The 22238-nt window shown below is 42.0% G+C and overlaps 5 protein-coding genes across 6 annotated transcripts; 3 read left to right on the top strand and 2 right to left on the bottom strand.

Annotated features, from left to right (window-relative positions):
- The first annotated feature begins 2034 nt into the window (after nucleotides 1-2034).
- LOC129740528 (solute carrier family 25 member 45) lies at nucleotides 2035-3719 on the top strand. 2 transcript variants are annotated; one of them, XM_055732230.1, is made up of 5 exons: nucleotides 2035-2312; nucleotides 2418-2524; nucleotides 2594-2727; nucleotides 2822-3171; nucleotides 3230-3719. In XM_055732230.1, the coding sequence occupies exons 2-5, from the start codon at nucleotides 2439-2441 to the stop codon at nucleotides 3365-3367; spliced, it is 708 nt and encodes a 235-aa protein (XP_055588205.1). In that variant the 5' UTR covers nucleotides 2035-2312; nucleotides 2418-2438; the 3' UTR covers nucleotides 3368-3719. The 2 variants fall into 2 exon arrangements, with proteins under 2 accessions (XP_055588205.1, XP_055588204.1); XM_055732229.1 differs by having other exon boundaries at nucleotides 2047-2312; nucleotides 2816-3171.
- On the bottom strand, nucleotides 3539-6694 carry LOC129740525 (zinc finger protein 678-like). Its single transcript, XM_055732224.1, has 5 exons — nucleotides 6676-6694; nucleotides 6569-6612; nucleotides 5241-6494; nucleotides 4452-4803; nucleotides 3539-4368 (listed from the first exon to the last, which is right to left on the bottom strand). Exons 2-5 carry the CDS (start codon nucleotides 6577-6579, stop codon nucleotides 3973-3975), a joined length of 2013 nt encoding a protein of 670 aa, XP_055588199.1. The 5' UTR covers nucleotides 6580-6612; nucleotides 6676-6694; the 3' UTR covers nucleotides 3539-3972.
- Nucleotides 6695-7272: 578 nt separating this feature from the next.
- LOC129740523 (zinc finger protein 569-like) lies at nucleotides 7273-11742 on the top strand. The gene is made up of 5 exons (XM_055732222.1): nucleotides 7273-7740; nucleotides 7802-8372; nucleotides 8812-10399; nucleotides 10644-10886; nucleotides 10953-11742. Exons 1-5 carry the CDS (start codon nucleotides 7730-7732, stop codon nucleotides 11351-11353), a joined length of 2814 nt encoding a protein of 937 aa, XP_055588197.1. The 5' UTR covers nucleotides 7273-7729; the 3' UTR covers nucleotides 11354-11742.
- A 315-nt stretch (nucleotides 11743-12057) lies between these two features.
- LOC129740524 (zinc finger protein 135-like) lies at nucleotides 12058-21601 on the bottom strand. The gene is made up of 4 exons (XM_055732223.1): nucleotides 21319-21601; nucleotides 19781-21245; nucleotides 18762-19239; nucleotides 12058-12662 (listed from the first exon to the last, which is right to left on the bottom strand). The coding sequence occupies exons 1-4, from the start codon at nucleotides 21327-21329 to the stop codon at nucleotides 12154-12156; spliced, it is 2463 nt and encodes an 820-aa protein (XP_055588198.1). The 5' UTR covers nucleotides 21330-21601; the 3' UTR covers nucleotides 12058-12153.
- On the top strand, nucleotides 13334-18737 carry LOC129740522 (uncharacterized protein K02A2.6-like). Its single transcript, XM_055732221.1, has 2 exons — nucleotides 13334-15250; nucleotides 15323-18737. The coding sequence occupies exons 1-2, from the start codon at nucleotides 14305-14307 to the stop codon at nucleotides 17875-17877; spliced, it is 3501 nt and encodes a 1166-aa protein (XP_055588196.1). The 5' UTR covers nucleotides 13334-14304; the 3' UTR covers nucleotides 17878-18737.
- Nucleotides 21602-22238: the final 637 nt, after the last annotated feature.

Consider the following 22238-nt stretch of genomic DNA (forward strand, 5'->3'; position numbering starts at 1 on the left):
TGTCTATGTCCAAAGGTTTCGTCAAGCTGGAAATCAACGAAGGTCCTATAGAGATTCAAAAGGTGTTGCAGATTCCTGAGTTGGCAACAAATCTACTGTCGGTGAGCAAAATATGCCGGAAAGGATTGACGGTTTTGTTCGACGCAGAAGGCTGTAAGGATCGCGAGAAGAGCTTCTGGAACTCATCAAGAAGGGCTATATCGACTGAATCGCAGGTTCGTTGCTGACGGTAAGCGCAGAAATGTGGCTCAAACGCTTATGTTATCTCGGTCAGCAGAACATGACGAAACTGCAATCGATGGTCGACGGTTTGAATTGTTCCGAACCATACCCGAATGTGTGGCATGCATCGAAGGGAAAAACGCCCGAAATCCGTTTCCTTCAAGTGGTTCCAATGAGAAAGGTTTGCTGGATCTGGTGCACTCAGACTTGTGTGGCTCGATCGATGTTCCGTCGCTTGGTGGAAGTCGTTATATCATTACTTTCATAGACGACGCCAGTAAGAAGGTATTCCTGCATTTCCTGGGAATGAAAAGCGAGGTGAAGGATGATGTTCGAGCGGCAAACTGGACGAAAACTGGAGGTGTTGAGAACCGACAACGGAACCGAGTACGTCAACGAATAGATGCGGAGAAGTACGAGAAGTCGAGAAGTACGGAGTACAGCACCAGAAAACGTACCCATACACTCCGCAAAAAAAATGGGTTGGCGGAGAGGATGAATCGTACTCTTCTGGAAAAGGTCCGTGCGATGTTGAACGATTCCAAATTGCCGAAGCAGTTTTGGGCTGAAGCGATTATGACGGCAGCCTACATTACGAACCGGTGTCCATCAAGAGCGTTGGAGAACATCACACCCGAGGAAGCATGGTCCGGAAAACTTGCATCATCTAAAGGTCTTTGGTTCACGTGCGATGAAGCAAAAACGCAAGAAGCTGGATCCGAAGTCCCAGGCATGCATTTTCGTTGGGTATGCCGAAGATTCCAAGGCATACAGGTTGTACGATCCGGTCCGCAACGAAGTGTTCATCAGCCGTGATGTCATCTTGGTAGAAGAGGGAAAACCGACAGGTTTGGTCAATTCTTCAATTCAATTTCAATTTCATGGAATTGACAACGATGCAGTTCAAAGAACCTGTTAACTAATCCGAGGATGCTGTATCTGCGCTCCCACCGCAATTTAGTAGACCGGCTGATCAGCAGCTAGAGTTTAGGCGCAGCGGTCGGGAGCGCCGACCTCCAGGCAAGTATTCCGATTACGTTACTTTTACGCTTTTTACTGTCCTGGAAAATTCACCCCAGATATCTTTCGTTGCTACTGAAGATTCCGTGAGTTACGATGAAGTCCTGGCGAGGCCGCTATGCGAGAGGAGATTCGATCTTTGGAGGAGAATCAAACTTGGGAGAACCTGACGAACGAATCGACAAGTACAGGGCGCGTCTTGTCGTGGAGGGGTGTTCGCAAAGTCCAGAAATCGACTACGACGAGGTCTATTCACCAGTGGTCCGATATTCGACGATCCGATATCTGTTGGCACTTGCATTGGAGCACGACTTTGACATCGAGCAAATGCATGCTGTGAGTGCGTATCAACAAGGAAGTCTCGGAAATGAGGTCATCTTCGTGGATTAACCGGAAGGGTTCGGCGATACGAGCAATAAGGTTTGGTTGCTCGAAAAGGCGCTTTGTGGTTTAAAGCAAGCCGGACGGGTGTGGAACGCACAACTGGATGGAACACTGAAGGAGTTTGGCATATCACAATCGAAGGTGGACAATTGTCTGTACTATCAGCTGGCGTGTGGTGAAATGCTTTTCGTCACCGTTTACGTTGACGATTTTCTTATTTTTTCCAACGACTTGGTAAATCAAATAAAATTTGGCAGAAATTAGAAAAAAATTAAGGTTTTAGAAAATTGATAGATTTCGTATGAGATGATGGTCTCTATCACGAACATCTATTTGATTGTACATGCCTGAGCGCGCTTCGGAAAACGTTCTTGCGACGGTTGTTTATAACTATGTAAAGTGAGAGTTCTGTCTGCTGCAAGAATAAGGAAGCCCCGGGTCCATCTGCCAACATGGAGAATCCTACCACCACCACCACCACCAAGAGGAAGCGCCCGGTTCGAACAATCGATACAAAAACAAACGCATTGAAGACGGTAGTCGACCGCAAGCTGGTCGAGGTCTCCCTTTTCGGAGACTAGAACGAAGCGGAGGGTTATGATTTATTTTTATACGAAGAAAATCGAAAAAAACTGAAGATTGTTCAGCACTTTTCACTGCTGCTATTTGATCAAACAAGTACCTAGGTAGTTTAATCTTGAATTGGCTAAGCAATAAATGCTACTGAAACAAAATCATGATGTTACGACAACAGCTTGGGATTTAAATATATGAATAATAATTTCTTCTAGCTTTCCGGCTTCTACCGAGGGATGCTTTTTCCTTTTCTTACCGGAGGAGCCCTTAATTCGGTTGCCTTCTCTATTTATGGTTCCGAAATACGCCATCTACAAGCACAGTAAGTACAGGTACATGTGAAATAAGTACAGTAAACTTCCTCCCAAAGAAAAAATTCTCCATTTTCTAGATGTAAAACACAGGAAGAAAAGCAACGGCTTTGGAGAAAGCACGTATTCATAGCAGGATCGCTTGCCGGAGCTTCGCAAGTATTTTTGGGGTGTCCCGTGGAAGTAGTAAAAGTGCGGCTACAAACACTTCGATGTAGGTTCTGAACGATGTCACTTGTTGAGTCCTGTTAACAGTGCCTAGTCTACAAATTTAATTATATGTTACTTTTTCCATTTTCAAGACGTAGGTCATCCGTGGCTCTGCCTGCATGACATCGTGGTCAACGAGGGCATTCGGGGAATGTATCGAGGCATAACGCCGCTCATGTGCCGGGACGTTGTTCCATACGGTATCTACATGTTGGTGTATGAGTACATCCTCGGTATCGAGGAGCGGCTGCACAGACTGAAGCGTGATAACAAAAGGGGCGTCGGCAACCGATATGAAGCCTCCCTGATTGGTACTGCCGGTGCAGTGGCCGGTGTGGTTTCCTGGATCATAATAGTACCATTTGATGTAGTGAAAACCGTTATGCAGACCGAAACGAGCACCACCAATCAGCCGTCCATGATGGAGAGTTTTCGTTATTTGGTTCGGGTACGTCCAACTAAGGTGAGCGCCTTCACGTTTCTTACGTTACATTGATTTGTTTCAGACACATGGTTGGCGATCTTTATTTCGAGGCAGCAGTATGATAATTGCACGAGCAGTACCTGTCAATTCGGCCACATTTTTAGGTTACGAATGGTTTCTTGGAAAGTGCCATGAACACTTTGAGGTGGATTATACTTGACATATTTGTTAAACGTATTCATAGCTCTTTTTACTTAGATCTAATATTTAAAACAAGTTCAAACATGCTAGCATAATTCTCAAAAGAATAAAATGGAAAAAAAACCTTATATTAACAGAATTAAGAAATGTGATATGACCAGCAAAAAATCAGGCATGGTACGATATCAATAAATTTATTTATTCACGATCATGCGATTTGTTTTTTCGGCTTCAAAGATAATATTCAATTTCAACACTGTTCCACTGCGTCGAAAACTACCGATTTACTCCCGACACACTACGGTTACTTATGTACGAGTTAGTTATAATATTGACTATCGTAGGTTATCATAATCCACCAATGTTAAAGTAGGTACCTTCATAAATTTTCGAAAAAAAATTATCTGAAAATATACTTACTTTAACTAATATTTCTAGAATTTTAAATCATTTGATAACCTTCTTTTAAATACAAAATCAATGCGATTTGCTTAAACATATTGCACGATAGTAGAAAATATATTATAAACATTTTTAGATCTCTAATAATGAAGAAAATAAACTCAAACCAGCTAAGCCAAAATGCCAACAATAAAAAAAAACATCAATTAACCTAACCGAAGTCTAAAGCTGCTGTAGCTGGGGCACCACTTCCATGGCCTTTAACGTGGTCAGCCCCGATGAACTAGCTTTCATCATGTCGTTCTCATCGACCCCAATGTCTTCTTCCAAGTCGATGTCCTCGTCCAGCCCGATATCCTCATCAATGCCAATATCCTCGTCGCAATCCTCCGGATCCGGTGGCGGAAGATCGGCGATGAAATTTTTGCTATTTTTATTATAGTGTGTGACGCGATGCCTCCGCATCGTGCTCGGATCGTAAAACATCTTCGGACAGAACGTGCACTGGTGCTTCCGTTTGCCGATGTGGATGCGCCGGTGGATTCGTAGATTCACATTAGCATGGAAGTGCTTCCCACATACATCGCACATGTACTTATGCGGGTTGTACACGTGAACCTGTAAGTTTGAAACACTTTTATTAAACACACAATTTTTTTTCATCAATCATTTGACAAACTTTCAAACAAATTTAAACGAACCTTCATGTGGGCTTCCAGCGATTTCTCGTTCCTAAACAGACGGTTGCACTTCGTGCAGGTGATGACATTCGGCACCCGATGCCAGTGCTCGTGGATAACGAGTTGAACGGCGTCGTTGAACTTACTGGGGCACAGTTTACAGCGGCTCTCACGCATTCCCTCGGCATGCCGTTCCTTAACGTGTTGCATCATTCCCGAGTACAGCGGGAATTCGGTCTGGCAGAAGCGACAAACGCACCCCACCATATCCTCCGGTATCAGACAGTTCGGTTTGTGCAGGTTCAGTTTATCCTTTTTGCGGAAGGCCATGCCGCACAGACACGGAAACGGTTTTTCCCCGGTGTGAATGCGTCTGTAAAATTTTGGAGCAGGTTTGGAAACGACAAAACAACTAACAATAACGATCATTCTATAATATAGGGATGATATGGGTTGTGTGAAAATGCTCTGATGCGCTTTGCTTCCTATCTTCAAAAGTTTTGGTAAATTGAAAAAGTTTCTACTTGAAATTCGTAGTTTCCACTATAATACTGTCTGAAGGGTTGTTTTTTGAAGGTTTGAATGAAATGCTTGTCTGAATGGTGAAACTGAAAAATCAACCATCGCAATGCAGTTTTAACCGTTCTTCTATGCTATCATAAAAACATTTTGATACCTATCACAAAATACTGATCAGTTAGCTAATTGCTGAGATTTCAGGAGCGAAATATAACGTTCCAACTTTTTTAAACAGGTGCTGAATCTTTAAACGTTATAAAAAAGCCATTAAACCTTGAAAAATACACATACCTGTGCTCGATCAGACGAACGACCTCTTTAAACCCTTTACCACACGTTTCACATTTGTACGGTTTCACATTCGAATGAACCTTTTCGTGGAGTGTCAAGCAGAAAGCCTTATTGAAAATTTTGCCACAGGTCTTGCAAACGTACGTCTTCTCCATCGTGTGTTCATTGACATGACGTCGCTGCGTGGCCAGCAACGAGTACGACTTTTTGCAGTGATCACACTCGTACCGTTTTATCCCGTCCACGAATATCACGCTCACGTTTAGTCGCTTGGTTTCCTTGGCAGCTCGCCGTTCCCGCTCCTGCGCTGCCTCGTCCTTGTGGCTACCCTCGTGTGTCGTACAATCGACCAGTGTGTGAAACGTTTCGGAGCAGTAGATACATTTAATGAACCCAGGACCGGTTTCCCGGTGGTTCAATAAGTGTTTGTTAAGAATTCGGACCGATATTATTTTCTCGGGATTTTCACAATCGGGACAATAGAAGGGCAACCAATCTGCATGGGTACATAGGTGTTCGAACAATCGTTCTTTGGTGTCCATTTCCTGGGCACACACGTAGCACCAGTTGCGCTTACGATAAATTCGCCTTTCAGCTGGAATATCTTCCTCGTGGCTTTTTTCGTGTCTTTCTAGATTGAAAATCGTAGAAAACATGTTTGGACAGTACGGGCACATAAACCGTTTCACAATATTTTTCCTATTGACTTTTTCTTTGAACGATTTTGCTCTAGGCTTCCTTCTACGAACAATCCTCTCTGCGTGACCTCTGTTACTGATTCTAGATTTATTTGCTTTTCTTGGACGTTTATCCTCGGAATCATCACTATCTAGAAAACTCGAGCTACTAGAATCATCGTCGCTATCTTCGCTGCTGCTACTGGAGCTTGATTGTGTATATTTTACTGCCCTTTTTTTGGCTGGCGATTTGAACTCGCGACTTTGAGGTTTAGTTTTCTTCACCCTTTCTTCCTCATTCGGTTCATCTGGTTCCTCTTTAATGATCACGTCTAACATTCCAAAGCCTGGATGAGCAGGAGGATTCTCCCCACTGGCATCATCAGCATCTTCTCCGTCACTGTCCTCGGGTTCCTGCTTGATTTCATCCACATCTTCTGGTTCCATCAATTTCACCGAAGCATCGGTTCCGGCGAGAGTGTTGCCCTTAGAATCAGTAGTTTGTTCCCCATCCGGTGGTTCCGTTTTGATAATGTAAATTTGTTCGATCCCATTGCTATTGTCGGGTAAAACTTGGCTGCCAAAAAAAAGTGATGGAATCGAACTCATTTTCAAGCAGGCAAATTATAAAAACCAATTCTATATACATACCGACACAACATAACGTTGTTCCTAGAACCAGACAGAGTTGGAATCTGAAAAATTGATAAAAACCCTAATCAAAATAAAATTTTCAGATTTTTGGGACTTTTCGTCACAATTTCACTGATGATGATGTTTTGTCATCAATTTTTTCATACACTCTGATCATAGTTACAATACTTTATGGTTAATTTTAAACCATAAACGACATTGCTGGTTGGTATTGTGCATTTAAATAAATAAATATCAATCGCAGCGCACTAAATTGGACTGCGCATTCATGACTGCGACATTTGTGCAAACTTGTACATTCGTGCGACCTGTCAAATCAGTGTAAAATCTTTCGGAGTTCTACACGTTAACCTCTTTTCAATCAACCTTCGTACGGATAACTGCGACTGCAGAACAGTTCATCAACGAGGTTTCAAAAAATTTTGATTTACACTAACGTTTTTTTTACGCGGTTTGAATTTGCTCAGATTTTCTAACACGGCTTCTTTTAACACTGTTTTTTTGTCATGGGCCAGGGAATCAAAAAATCGTTATCCTCCGATAGAATATGCCGATTAAAACCAAGGGATTGAGATTGGAATCAAGAGAGAATTCTTTCATTTTTTTTATACTACTAATTTTAGCGTTCATAGTAGCATGAACTCAAACTTTTAGCCTGTGTCCAAACCGCGTTCTTTAGGTGCTCAAATTTTAGAAAGGCGACACAGGCGGGAACTTGTCAGATTATTCTTGTTTTTATTTTGCACCGCGACGATATTTTTGTTTTTTTTTCTACCAAAACTTTTCAAGTTAAAAAAACTACCCGTCTTTAAGCGTTTGCGGGCTGTTTAAAAAAAAGGTGTAAATTTGATCCGACAAAAAGACCCATTATTTGACAAATATCGGTGGTTCGAAAAAACGGGTCAATTTTACAACTTTCAATTGAGTGTTCCGCCAAATGAGTGAGTATATTGAAATTTAATGCACACTTTGTGATAATACACGAATTCTGGTAACACTGATGGCTCGATTGGAAAACGTCAACAGAACGCGACTTCATCTTCTTTTTTCGTGTGAACTTATAAACGGGGCTGCGAGCTGCGAATGCCAGGAAAATATCGAATTTTTTAGGTATTTAATTGGTTAAAAGTTAAATTTTACTGAAACAATTCTTCAGTAATGTTGCTTCGGTAAGTAAAATCACAAGCCCCTATTAACGCAAATAAATAACTGACAGATATTCTTTTGTAGACATATCATCCCAACTAACAACGATGTAGAGGAAATTTACATTGTCAAGCAGGATGATGAACCGACCGGGCCTTCGAGCAATCCACTGGCTGGAGGTACGGCTGGGTCCAGTGGCGTAATCAAACCAGGAGCAGTTCCACCTGCTTCGCTCTATTTGAACGAAGACGTCGAAATTAAGGACGAACCGGAAAGCATTCACGGTAGCGATGACGAATACGACGATAAATATCAACCACCACCAACCCCGCTGATGTTACCACTTCCGGTGGACGTTCGATTGGTTGAAGATTTACCGCAAAAATTGGAAGCCGTTAAAGCAGAACCGGTCGATTCGGCAGCGTGGCTTCGAAAGGCACCCGTAACAACGCCAGCGGTAGTAGATTCAGAACCTGCGGATGTCAACAAGTCCACCATAAAGAAAGAGGACATACCTTCGGAGAAGAATTCATCCGATGATGATTTTGTTGCGGACGATTTGCCAGAACCGGATACGGAATCGGAGCCGGATATTAAACCGGTTGTTCCGGAGGTTGTCAAACGGAAACGTGGAAGACCACCAAAAAATAAGCAGGTACTTTTGGGAATATTGCTAGCCCACACTATAGGAGACAGTTGGTCTCGAGGCGGTCTTAACTTCTTCTATTTTACTCGGGAGATAACGAGACTCTCTCATGTTCCATTCAACCACAACAAATTTCGTCTTAAAACAAAAATCGCAGTTCAAACTGTCTAGTTTGGACTAGGCTTAAGATGTTGAGCTTTTTCCAGAACAATGTCTAAACCTGTATTTTCAACAGGTTTAGCCTTTTTAGCCCCTGTTTTAAACATTAAATTACACCTTTGAAATCCATCTTTCAACTACTCCTTATCGATTCCTCTATGTTATGTATTCTAATATTTCTTTACTTTTACCTGAGGTTTAAATCGAGCTCAAACTCCGTCGTAGAGCAAATGTCTAGAAAAAAAAAGTTTTAATTTTTGTTCTTCTAATAATTTGAAATAAATTCCAGCAAAAACCTAAGTCCAACTCGGACAGCGGCGACTCGGAAAACGATGTCTACGACACAGATTACAAGCCATCTAACAATACTGCTACCCGAGTGAAAAAGGAACGAAAGGCACGTCGCAGGAAGACCAAACACGATGAAGACAGTGACGATTCGGATGGCGAGGACGATGTGGTCACATGTTTCATTTGTGTTTCGGACAAGCAGAAAAGTAGTGCGCTGGCAAAACACTTGCGCCAAGAGCACAAAAAAATGTTACCGTTTAAGTGTACATACTGTGTGTCGCGGAAAATTACCAACATGAAAATGTTGAATCTACATTTTCGACAGCATGACGAAACCAAGAAGCATAAGTGTCAGTACTGTGCTGCTCGATTCGATTCAGCCCAAGCTCAGAGTAGTCACATGCGACGGATGCACAGCGAGCAGTATGACTTGGACATGGATCGGTACAGGCGTTTTATGTGTCGATTTTGCGATAAAAAGTTTACCAAAAAACACGATTTGGAGATACACGAGAAACGCCATTTGAAGGAAACGTCGACAGATCCGGAATTAATCAAGCGGGAACTGAAATGTTACATTTGTTGCAAGTTTGTCGGCAAGGATCGAGATGACTTGAATAGCCACGTAACGCTACATGACGATTGGCTTCCATATCACTGCCAGATGTGTGGCAACAAAAAAATTACTACAGTTCGAGTATTATGCGAACACTTGCGGCAGCACCAAGAAGGACTTGCAATTAAATGCGTGTATTGCGATGAACGTTTTGTAACGTTGGCAACCTGTCAGGCACATGAGCGCACACACACCGCAGAAAAGGAAGCAGATGATCTGATGGACGCCAAAATGATAGCAGAAACATACAACGCTACAGTCACTATCGTGGACGGCCAAAAACGTTTCCAATGTGACAAATGTGATCGATCCTATGCTTTGTTCAGCAGCTTACGCAAACATCAGAATGTTCACGTCAAGGGTGAATTTGTGTGTAGCAAATGTGGGCGCTGTTTCTTGAAAGCATCGACTCTAGCGTTGCATGAAAAACGCAACCACGACGAAGCGGCCAACTATTCTTGTGAAGGATGCGGTAAACCTTTTCGTACTATTGGTCACCTGCTGGATCATCGAAACCGCACACTACATTTTAACGGGAAACCTCATTTCTGCGAAGGTTGCACGAAATCGTTTGTCCATCCAGAAGAACTGAAAGAACACCAGTTGATCTGTTCCGAAGTAGAAGCGAATCGGCCTTGTTTGTGTGGGCTTTGCTCGCAGAATTTCGACTCATTGGCCGCTGCGCTGGAACACGTAAAAGCTAACCACGATCTGGAAATCCCGGAAACCAAATGTCAGTACTGTGATCTAATCTTCCGGGATGCCGAACGCATAGTAGAGCATGAATTCAAACATACGCTGCCTGGAATTATGACCTGCAAAATTTGCAACCGTATCTTCAAGCATTTGAAGAATTTGCAATGTCACATAAAAAATCATGGCAAGGTGGCTATTCCATTCATGTGCGACATATGCGGCAAAACGTTCACTCAAAAGGGAACACTGACGATCCACACCCGGTTACACACAGGTAAGTGAGCAGCGTATGAGCTTAATTTCACGTACGTACATTGATATCTAAGCGTTAGTTTTTGAACACTAGAGCACGGACCAATCGAAACCATATAAATCATCATCAAAAAGGGGATTTTTTTTTTCAAAAAATAACATTAAAAAATAAAACAATATCATTGTGCCATTATTACCTGAAGTATTTTCTACCTCTATTTAAAAATTCTAACTCTAAAAGTAAAACACTGTTTTGTTTGTTACAGGAGAACGTCCGTATTCCTGTCAGTTGTGCCAGAAGGGGTTCGTTGATAAGAACGAAATGCGCCGACACTACAATATGCATTTCAATCCGCAAAGCAAACTGTACATTCCGAACGCCACCGACATTGCTGCTCCGGTTGACATCGGAACCACCGGCAAAAAGTATAAACAATATACTTGTAAAATTTGTGGTCGGCAGTTGACGACATCGACTGCACTAGCCAAACACATCACTACCCACACTGGTGAGATTTGTTATTTTGTTCGTTATAAAGCGCTTGATAATAACTGAATAATATATCTTTTTTAAGGTGAAAAGAAATATCAGTGTGAGTTTTGCAACAAGCGGTTTGCCCAAGGAGGCCAACTAACGGTGCATCGGCGGATCCACACCGGTGAGCGACCGTTTGCTTGTGAAAAATGCGGCCAGAGATTCGTTGGAGGAAGCAACTACAAACGTCACATCAAGCAGAAGATGTGTCACATCAAGGCAACGAAGACGGTCACGCTGGCCGCACAAATGCAAGCTGCTGAAAGAAACCGCACTGCCGAATCCACTCAGGTGCTTGTGAATGAAATGGGCACAGCGTCAAATATACTAATGGAAACACACCCGTTGAGCCAATCGCCGGCCGAAGTCTCAACGATGAGCAGCATCGGCGAAATCGAGATGATGCAACCGAAGCTCGAACAAATCTTTCCAACAGACTAAGAACAGTGTCCAGTTTTCTCAAAAAAAAATATCTTTTTTTTTTAAGAAATCTCATTTGGCTTATAGCCAGGCATCATACTAGGGAAAAACTTTAAATTTGTGTCGAAAATTAGCTATACGTTCAAAATTTTTAAAATAACATAAGTAAAATGATACTTAAGTAAAATAATAATAAATGGTAACCTTCATACCATAGACCCGCCCACAAACTTTTTTTCAACAGAACAGACACTTTTATTACAGTCTGTGCTTTCATCTTTAACGGATGTTCTGCCTGCAGTGCTCAACTAATAACCATCCCAAAAACAGATATCATAATCAGATGGCTTGTAGGCTATCGTGAAAGTGAAAATTGTATTTCCAAATAAAATTTCTACCAGAATTGTAAACAGAACCACTTGACTATCGACTACTAGTGATAGGTGCTGTCCAATTTGAGTGATGAATCCACAGCACCAAAGCCAAAAACCAAACAGGAAATCACGCTGAAAGCCGCACGCAACAAGTACAAGAAAAGAGCCATTACTCAACTTATCAGCAAGCAACAACCGAAAAGAGATCACTTTACTGCAGTCACCACAAAGTCAAATCCCGTGTTGGATTCTGATTCCCTTCCTAGGAAAAGAAGAAGGGGAGAGCAAAAAAGTATTAAACTTACCTTTATAGGATGTGATAGCTTCTACGGGTCAATCCAACTCCGCTGGTTCATTTCTCAGTTTATTACTCACTATTGAATCAATTCCAAAGCGTAATAGTAGACGATAAGACCAGTTCGAAGCGATGCTCAAACTGCCGATTCGCTATAACTGCTGATGTTGCTGAATATTTACAATTGTAGCTTCTTTGGCAATATCCTGCTGTTGTTGCTGGTGCTGTATAACGGTCTGCGGTATCAGCAACTTGGTGTCTAGAACGTACATTTCCGGACGGGATTGTACGACAAGATTTGCCAAGGTATCCATACCATTTCCAATAGTTTGAGGAATTGTTGGTGGTTGATGCGATTCTACCGTGAGCGGAATGGAATCGGCTTTATCTTTCGCGAACATCGGTAAAGGTTTGATTACCTTACCCAGAGTCAGCACAAGGGTTGGCATCGACTGGCTGGCACTAATGGCCGGTTCCACCGCCGCCGCCGGTAGACTATCAACCATGGTCGGTGCCGATTCTTCATCTTTTGGTTTTTCCTGTTGCTCACCGAACAAAAACAGTTTGCTTTTGCTCTTGAAATGTGATTTTTTATGACGCTGCATCGTTGAACTGTGATAGAATGTTTTGGAGCACAAATCACATTGATAGGGCTTTTCACCTGAAAGAAATGAATAGTATTATCCGGGGTAGGTATAATCGATTCATTAGCGGGTTGTGTGGTGAGTAATGACTACACACTCATCTGGCGCAACCCCTTATAGTGTAGTTTTGACCCGTTATCGGAAAAGACTGGGTTAACTCCTTTTTCATGTAAAGTCCTTGTACCCCTTATAGTGTACACAGCATGTACGTCAAAGCAGAGGTGAAAATTAGTAATGTAAGCATGTAAAATCTACACATTATTTTGGAAGCCCGCTCTGCGATGTCAGCCCTTTGATGTTAGCCCTTAAAATGTCAGAAGTATATGGAAAGAAAATAATAAAAACAAATCAGTTAGTTTTGAATTTCTATATTCGGCAAGGAATCATTTTCATGCTCCTGTTATAGAATAGGAAAATATTCAATCAAATCAATCTATTGAACTGATCTTTCAGCATTAACCGATTATTGAATCGTCGAACGAGATCGGTTACGGCAGAAAGAGTTCTATATTCTGAATGACAAGTTAAAAAACTACCCTTTATTTAGTAAGCCAGCTTTTCTAAATAATGTGTAAAATTGACTCGAGGAAACGACACTTTTTTTGACAGATCTCGGCTGTTCGCAATAATGGGTCAATTTTACAAGTTTAAGGTGTTGCGCCAAATGAGTGTGTATATCCTATCGAAAAACCATGAACTGATATAATGACTTTAACAGGACAACACTATTCGAAGAGAGAACAATGGTCTGAGGATTCAGAGAAAAAGCGTTGAAGTGAAGAGTCGGTGATTGATCGGGAGCCTTTTACTATTTGCGTCTTTTATAATAAACAGAATACATTTGTTACAACCTAAGTGTAATCCCGAATATTTGTACGTTGTGAACGGAGGGTACCACATATTGGCGACGAGTGTTGGAAGTCGGAAAATCAGGTAAGAACCAAATAAATATTAGGCCAAATTTTTCAGAGACGCTTCGGGAAGTTAGGTTAGGTGCGAAAAAAAAGCACCAGGAAGATGAAAAAGTTGATTCGTTATAAATGCTTGTTATGAGTGATATTCTGCGTGACCTGTATTGGATTCTATCTGGAATGATATAAAAGTGGCCAGTACAAGGGTACTGTGCAGAGCACTAGGCTGACAGAAATCTGCAGTGGCGGTTTTAACCTGTGAATGTTGGCTGGTATATGAGATACCATGCAGGGACAGGACATTTCCTGTGTGTGAACTAGGACGGATCATCTGGTAGATCCTTTTGGCCGGTATTCTATACCGTGCAGGGAGCGAAGTTTCGCGAACTTAACAATTATGGAAATTGTTTTTGGCCGATACATCTGGGTATCGTGCAGGGAGCGAAGTTTCGCGAAATAAACAATCTTGAGAATTGTTTTGGCCGATACATCTGGGTATCGTGCAAGGAGCGATGGTTCGCGAAGTAAACAATAAGGATTGTTTGGATCAGGTCCGCAGAATATCTCTAAGAAAGCTTTGACAAATCCCGAATCTATAGAAATAATTTGTTTCAAATTGATTGGCTTGCTAGTGTTCAAGAGGAAGTTAAAGATAAATTCGAACAGTTGACAAGTTTATACTATTTTTTCATTTATTTCAGCTTAAAATTCTGAAAACTGTCAAGAGACAAATAAGAGATATTTCAAAATGGATAGATGGGATCTGCCTCCATTTATTTTCAAGGGCCTCCCGCAAACAGAAGTTCGCGAAAAATGGGTCCGTTATAAGCGACAGTTCGATTACATGGCTCTGGCAAATGCTACCACAAATAAAATTCGTTTGAAGAACATTTTCCTTTCGCGAGCGGGGCCAGATGTGCAAGAGGTTTTTAGTAGTATTCCGGGTGCCGATGTGGAAGAACGGCTGGGTGTCGATCCGTTCCAAGTGATGATCCAAAAGTTGGACCAATATTTCGCACCCAAAGAACACGAGGCTTATCAAAGATTACAGTTTTGGATGCTAAAACCAAAGGAGAAAGACGAATCGTTTGACAAATTTTTGCTTAGAACCGCTGAGATGGCTAATATGTGTAACTTTGGAAACAGTTTGCAAGAGAGTAGAGAAATTAGCGTAATCGACAAACTGATCCAAACCGCAGCCCCAGATTTACGCGAGAAGATACTGCAGCAGGAAAATTTGAATATTGACATAATAACAAAACTTATAAATGCTCATGAGGCAGTAAAATTCCAATCTCAACAATTCACCGCGGCGTCCACCAACCAATCGAGTGAATTAGTGGTAAACAGGATTCAAGGTTTGTCGCGAAACGTATATCGACCAAATTTTCGAAATGAGTATCAAAACACACCTCGCGGCACGCTTGGCACCTCGTTTCGTAACTCTTACCGAGATGATTTAATCGCTTGTGGTAAATGTGGCTACAAAGATCAGCGACACCCGGATCGCAGGTGCCCAGCTTTAGATAGGAATTGCCTTAAGTGTGGCAAACAAGGACATTTCTTAATGTTCTGTCCTGACAGATATAGGTCACGGAAGCGCCAGGTGCCACACCAGGGTAACAATTTTCGAAACAATAGATTCAAGCGTCCAGCAATTAATGCTGTTGATACCGAAGAGCACGATGAATCAGGTATTCTTATTTTTACTATATTTGACTGTTTGTTGAGGAGATTTTAACCAATATGGTAATTTTTCTTCTTAGGTAATTTTCTGAACTATATTTCTAATAGTAAAGCTGGAGAGGAACTTCTATGGGTAACGATCGGTGGAGTGATGGTGCAAGTACTAATTGATTCTGGTTGCCAATACAATATCATTGACGATACGACTTGGAATAAAATGCTAGCAGAAGGAGTTGAACATGAAGAGCAACACAACAAAGACAAAAAATTCAGAGTTTATGGCAAACATTTCCGACCACTTGTTACCCGAACCGTTTTTGAGGCTGTCATATCAATTGAAGACGACGCGAGACGAATTCAAAAAACAGCAACATTTTATGTTATAAACGAAGGATCCCAACCACTTCTTGGTCGCGCCACTGCCAAAGAGCTAGGAGTTTTAGTGTTAGGGTTGCCCAGTTCACGAGAAATGTTTGATGTCTGTCAGCTAACTTGTAGCAAACAAGTATTCCCGAAAATTAGAGGTATCCAACTAAGAATTTCCATCGATCCATCAGTAACTCCAGTTTGTCAAAGCGTTCGACGACCACCACTAGCTTTGTTGACTAAAATTGAAGAAAAGCTACATGCGTTGCTAGCATCCGATATTATAGAACCTGTGCAGGAATACAGTCCATGGGTATCTCCGCTAGTAACTATCCTCAAGGATAATGGAGATCTCCGCCTATGCGTTGACATGCGCAGAGCAAACATGGCCATCAAGCGAGAAGCGCATCCTATGCCAACGTTCGATGATTTTCTTCCACGGCTTAAGAAGGCTCGTGTTTTTAGTCGGTTAGATATCAAAGAATCATTTTATCAAATGGAATTACACAAAGATTCGCGCCATATCACAACTTTTATTACGCATTTGGGCATTTTTCGGTTTAAAAGGTTAATGTTCGGCATTTCGTGCGCACCGGAAATGTTCCAAAAAGGTTTGGAACAGATTTTAGTAACTTGCAACAATACGATAAACTTTATAGATGATATCCTTATTTTCGGGGAAAATTTATCAGAACACGACAAGGAACTTAATAAAACGCTAGCAACGTTGAGAACAGCAGGAGTTCTACTGAACCACGAAAAGTGTGTATTCCGAGTTCCAGAGGTAACATTCCTGGGCCATCGACTGTCGGGTAAAGGAGTGCAACCAACTGACGACAAAATCACAGCTCTGAAAAACTTTAGAGCTCCGCAGACCTCGGAGGAGGTGAGAAGCTTCCTAGGCCTTGTGACGTATGTGGGTCGTTTTCTTCCGAATTTGGCAACAAGAACTGCACCACTACGTGCGCTTACATGCTCAGGTGTTAAATTTGTCTGGACATCGGAACATGAACAATGTTTCGATAAACTGAGGAGAATGGTTGCGGATATAAAAATGTTGCACTATTTCGACAACACTTTACGGACCCGGGTGGTTGCTGATGCCTCGCCTGTAGGGCTGGGCGCCGTTCTTCTACAATTTGTAGATAACCGGCTTGATTCTAATCCACACATTATCAGTTATGCGAGTAAAAGTCTCAGCGAAACCGAGAAACGCTACTGCCAGACCGAAAAAGAGGCACTGGCACTAGTTTGGGCAGTGGAACGTTTCTCAGTTTACCTTCTCGGGCGCACCTTCGAACTGGAAACTGACCATAAGCCCCTAGAAACAATCTTTAAACCAAATTCACGACCGTGTGCCAGAATTGAACGGTGGTTACTGAGGTTGCAATCCTTTTCGTTCAAAGTTGTGTACCGTAAGGGCTGCAACAACATAGCAGATTCACTTTCGAGATTGTCTCAGGACGATTGTACCACAGATTTCGACAGAGACAGCCCTTTTCTAATTCTTGCGATTAAAGAGTCAGCGGCGATCGATACAAGTGAACTTGATAAAGCTTCGCGAGAGGATCAAGAACTACAGGCTGTGAAAACATGCCTCATAAGTAACAATTGGAATAATCCTTTGGCAAAGCCTTACGAAATTTTCAAAACCGAAATAGGTTTCACCGGGGATACATTAATTCGCAGAAGTAAATTAATTGTTCCAAAAGCTCTTCGAATTAGAATGCTAGACCTTGCTCACGAAGGCCATCCAGGGGAGAGCGTAATGAAACGCAGATTACGCGACCGGGTTTGGTGGCCCGGGATGGATCGTGAAATCGAGAAACATGTGTCCTCGTGTGAAGGTTGTAGACTAGTGAGCTGCCCAAACAGACCCGAACCCATGGGGAGAAGGCCTCTTCCAGCCGGTCCTTGGATCGACGTTGCGTTAGACTTCATGGGTCCACTGCCTAGTGGCGAATATTTGTTAGTTATCATAGACTACTTCAGCCGCTACAAGGAAATAGAAATAATGAAGCATATAACTGCTGAGGACACCATAAGTCGGTTGCGGAAAATTTTTACCAGGTTGGGATACCCAGTGACAATAACTCTCGACAACGCAAAGCAATTTCTTAGCAATACTTTTGAGAATTATTGTAAAAAGAATAAAATTCATCTTAACTATTCCACACCTTATTGGCCCCAGGAAAATGGACTGGTGGAACGACAAAACCGTTCGCTATTAAAGCGACTTCAAATCAGTCACGCACTTGGACGAAATTAGAAACACGACTTAGAAGATTATTTGCTTATGTATTATACTACCCCCCATTCAGTGACACAGAAAACGCCAACAGAGTTATGCTACGGGCGAACTATTCGATCGAAAATACCATGTTTAATCGATTTAGAAACTGGGATAGCAGATGAAGAAGTTCAAGAAAAGGACATGAGGTCAAAATTGCGTGGAAAAGGAAAAGAGGACATGAAACGACGAGCGAGGGTTTCAGAAATTCAAATCGGTGATACGGTTCTTATGAAAAACTTGCTTCCCGGAAATAAGCTGACTACCAACTTTAACCCTAGTCAATACACTGTGTCTGGTAAAAGTGGTTCGCGTGTTGAGATAAAGAACAAGGCTACAGGAAAAGTGTTTGAAAGAAACTCTAGCCACTTAAAGCGGATTGTTGACCCTGAACTCGTTTCGTCAAATGATTTAGCACCAGATGAAAGTAGTTCAAGCTCTTCGTCCATACCCCCAACAGTTATTACCAATGGCGAGGTAGACAAGAACATTTGCTCTAATTTCAGGAGCCGGAGAAATGTAAAACCTCCTACTAGGTTTCAAGACTACGTTGTTGGGAATTTGGATGGAAATTGAAAGGAGTTATGTTTTTATCTATAAAGAAAAGGAGATGTGGTGAGTAATGACTATATCCTATCGAAAAACCATGAACTGATATAATGACTTTAACAGGACAACACTATTCGAAGAGAGAACAATGGTCTGAGGATTCAGAGAAAAAGCGTTGAAGTGAAGAGTCGGTGATTGATCGGGAGCCTTTTACTATTTGCGTCTTTTATAATAAACAGAATACATTTGTTACAACCTAAGTGTAATCCCGAATATTTGTACGTTGTGAACGGAGGGTACCACAGGTTGCTTACCAGAATGTATGCGCTTATGTATTTTAAGCGCCCCTGCCTGCGAGAAACTTTTGCCACAAATATCACACTGATATGGAATGGCATCGTTGCTGTGCAATCGTTGATGACGACGTAGATTAGAAAGCTGTTTGAAAATCCGGCTACATTCGCCGCATCGAATAGAGTTCGGATTGCGATGGTTGTTTTCGTGCTCGATCAGCAATGCAGTGTCCTTGAATGTTAGATCGCAGTACTCACAGCGGGTTTCTTCGATAGCAGCCGGGTGGCTCCCGGTGCAGTGATCTGCCAACAATCGATAATTGGGAAATGTGGCTGAGCAAATTGGACAGCGACTTTCAATGTTTTCTTGCTTGGTCCCACACATCAGTTCATGTTCTTTGAGCAGCGGTTTAATACGAAAACTTTTGAAACAAATCCTACAAGTGAACGGCCGCTCTCCACTGTGAATGCGACGATGTTCGATAAGACGAATGGTTTCCTGTAAAGTGAAATGTTATTTAGACCTTTTTGTTTCTGTTTTAGTTTTGGTTCTTCCTCTCCCTTTATACGCTGGAGCAATGGAAGAGACATTTTGCCCTATGAATAATTTTATTTAATATATTATCGCTTTCTGTGAGAGTGGCTCGGGCTTTTCCCGTATATCTCCATCACGGTGTAATATTGTACCTATTTTATTCTTCGTCAGATGTCCATCACTTCCATACGACCCTTTCGTTGTATTGTCAGCTTCCTAAACATGTTAGTTTGATTTAACTATTTTTGATGCTTGATGATAGTTTGTTAAACGTTTTAAAAAAAAGAGCGTTTAAAATCCAAGCACTGTGTAACTTCCGTTTTTAATAATAAACTTCCAATTTTTGAGGAGTAAGTATCACATTCAACTACAGACTCTTTGAATGCTGCTTTCTGAATCTCGACTGCTTGGCAATCAATATTCCTTTAAACGCAATAAAATCCAGCTCTAGCAGTTTGGAACTCTTAGAATCTATTTTAAATTTTTAAAGAAAATTTATAGCTACCTTAAACCCACGGTTACAAATTTCGCACTTGTACGGCGTATCCTGGGAATGGGTGCGCTCATGTTGCAGCAGACAGGACGATTTGTTGAATATCTTGCCGCACACTTTGCACACGTACTGCACCTTACCGGTGTGAATGTTCTCGTGCCGCCGCAGTGTACTTAACAGCGAATATGAATTGCCACAATAGCTGCACTCGTACCGCTTCATCCCGTCGACGATGATGATTTTGGCCGATATCCGTTTGCTTTCCAGTTTGGCCACCGCAACTTCATCCGCTTCCTTCTCCTGAACGTGGGTTCGTTCGTGTGTCTGGCAGGACATAACCGATATGAATCGCTTGCTGCAGTACACACACTTGATTGGTTGCTCCGGTTCTTCATGGGAAGCGAGGTGTTTGTTCAACAGTCGGATCGAGGTAATGGTCGTCGGCTGGTCGCAGCGATTGCAAACGTAAGGCAGTTTGTCTACGTGCCCCGTCAGGTGTTGGATCAATTCATCCTTCGAGGAAAAAGGTTTGGAATCAACGCACAGAAAGCATTGGTGACGACGATCCGGAAACTGTTCATTCGCGGTGATTTTGACTTCGTGGCCCCGCTCGTGACGTTCCAAGTTAAACTTTGCAGCGAATCGTTTATTGCAATAGCGACAAACAAAGCGGCGGTTTGCATTGCGGATGGTATCGTTTTCTAGGTCCTCGCGATGGTATCTTCGCTGATGCGCAGTCCGATGAATTTTCGCGGAAAAGCGAGCAGCACAGTAGTAGCATTTAAATGGTTTCAAAGGATCATGAAGGGCAAAATGTTTGTTTAAAGAGCCTAGACTTTTTTGTTCGCCGCTGACACATACCTCGCATCGAAAAGGCAGCAAGTTGCAGTGAAATTTTCGCAAGTGTCGTATTAGCTCTTGGCGTTTATCGAATTTGGTACTGCATATATTACAAAGGGATTCTTTGAAAACTTTACTCTCTTCATCGCTAGAAGTTGAACCTTCCGAAAAAATTGTATTCACAGCGCAGAAAGAATCAGACGACGTTTCACACTTTTTTAACGAAAGCTTTTTCCGCGTAATTCGTCTGATTTTTTTCTTTCTCTGTGCAAGAGGGATATTATCTTCATCCACGTCATCTCCAACGTTGGATTCCGTTTTCAGATTCTGCTGCCCGGCAGCATCGACCTCTATCCCTGATGGAGAAACAACTTGTTGATCATCCCTTACCGTATCATCATCATCCCCGTCCTCTAGTTCGCTCTTGATTTCCACGACATCGGGTAGTTCTCCACCGGTGCCAAATGTTTCACACCTGATTCCGTCAATGGTACCGGGCAAGGTCATCGAAGCCGGCACGATACCACTTTCCGGTAGCAGCCGGTTGAGCGGCGGATTCTCGTCATCACCGTCACTGTCGGTTTCCTTTTTGACGATGTAAATTTCTTCGACGGCGTTGCTAGCTGAGATGAATTGCCTGTTCCGAGATAGTTCGTGTGAATATTTGAATAAACAATATCTTAAAACCACTATTTTTAAAGTCCACTCACCTTAGCAACATAATTTGTCCGTATGAATACTGTTACCGAAAAAAGCGCCAAACGTAATTTAATTCTTTTAATAACATCTGAGAAGAAACGGTACACTCATGTTTCAACTAGTCAATGTCGATTATATAATAATTATACAAAATTACTAATTAAATTTGAGTGAAATTATGGAGAGTTTTATACTGTATTTGTTTTCTCCACTCGTGCACGCTAGAAACTATTAAACCATTTACGATTCAAAAATAACCATTTTTGACCTTTTCCCGGGAAATGTCATTTTATGAGTTCTTCATGAGAAGTCATAAAATGACTTCTTAGGGAGAAGTTCGAATATGGTTATTTTTCAACCGAATGGGATTCTGGAGGAGAAGTTGAAAAATGGTTATTTTTCAACCGAAATTCAAATGAGTTAGATTTTTAGATTCATGAGGATTTGTCATAAAATTTTCGATAAATATCGTCATTTCGCAAAATCACAGAAACCGAAGAAAGAGTAGTGATAATATTTAGTATATTTTTGTTCTAAATATTTTTTTTGGCGACAGAAATCAAAGTCCTTCTGGGACGGTACATTGTTTTCGTGCCAGCTGTTGTAGAACATGCTGACTACAAACTATTCCCTGAAGCTTGCTGTTGGGCCTAGACAAGTGGAAGCCTTCAAACGGATTGGCTGACTGAAGGACGTTCTTTTTAGGTGCTTTCAAATTAATTGGGGCCGGATGATTGTTGGTAATGTTGGCACCGGTAGCTGGTACAGGAGGTGAAGCCATCATCGGTGAACGTGGCGCAGGAGGAAGTAGCTTGTAGAGTTGATGATTCGGCTCCTGGAAGTAGCGTATGGGGTACCAAAAAAAGATGAGGACTGTATCGCTGATCGGCAGCGAAGCCAAACAGGAAACGCTAACAACTGCGCTGGAAGT

Source organism: Uranotaenia lowii, chromosome 1 (assembly GCF_029784155.1).
Source record: "Uranotaenia lowii strain MFRU-FL chromosome 1, ASM2978415v1, whole genome shotgun sequence".
NCBI lineage: Eukaryota > Metazoa > Arthropoda > Insecta > Diptera > Culicidae > Uranotaenia > Uranotaenia lowii.

Coding starts and splice junctions, on each gene's coding strand:
- LOC129740522 (XM_055732221.1), top strand. CDS start 14,305: ATGGATAGATGGGATCTGCCTCCATTTATTTTCAAGGGCCTCCCGCAA. Junction 15,251..15,322: donor CGAAGAGCACGATGAATCAG/GTATTCTTATTT, acceptor TTTTCTTCTTAG/GTAATTTTCTGAACTATATT.
- LOC129740524 (XM_055732223.1), bottom strand. Junction 19,240..19,780: donor TTTGTAACCGTGGGTTTAAG/GTAGCTATAAAT, acceptor TTCACTTTACAG/GAAACCATTCGTCTTATCGA. Junction 12,663..18,761: donor ACATAAGCGCATACATTCTG/GTAAGCAACCTG, acceptor CATTTCTTTCAG/GTGAAAAGCCCTATCAATGT.
- LOC129740523 (XM_055732222.1), top strand. Junction 8,373..8,811: donor GACCACCAAAAAATAAGCAG/GTACTTTTGGGA, acceptor AATAAATTCCAG/CAAAAACCTAAGTCCAACTC. Junction 10,887..10,952: donor ACACATCACTACCCACACTG/GTGAGATTTGTT, acceptor ATCTTTTTTAAG/GTGAAAAGAAATATCAGTGT.
- LOC129740528 (XM_055732229.1), top strand. CDS start 2,439: ATGCTTTTTCCTTTTCTTACCGGAGGAGCCCTTAATTCGGTTGCCTTC. Junction 2,728..2,815: donor GCGGCTACAAACACTTCGAT/GTAGGTTCTGAA, acceptor TCCATTTTCAAG/ACGTAGGTCATCCGTGGCTC. Junction 3,172..3,229: donor GTTTTCGTTATTTGGTTCGG/GTACGTCCAACT, acceptor GATTTGTTTCAG/ACACATGGTTGGCGATCTTT.
- LOC129740525 (XM_055732224.1), bottom strand. Junction 4,804..5,240: donor GTTCGTCTGATCGAGCACAG/GTATGTGTATTT, acceptor AAAATTTTACAG/ACGCATTCACACCGGGGAAA. Junction 4,369..4,451: donor CGCTGGAAGCCCACATGAAG/GTTCGTTTAAAT, acceptor TCAAACTTACAG/GTTCACGTGTACAACCCGCA.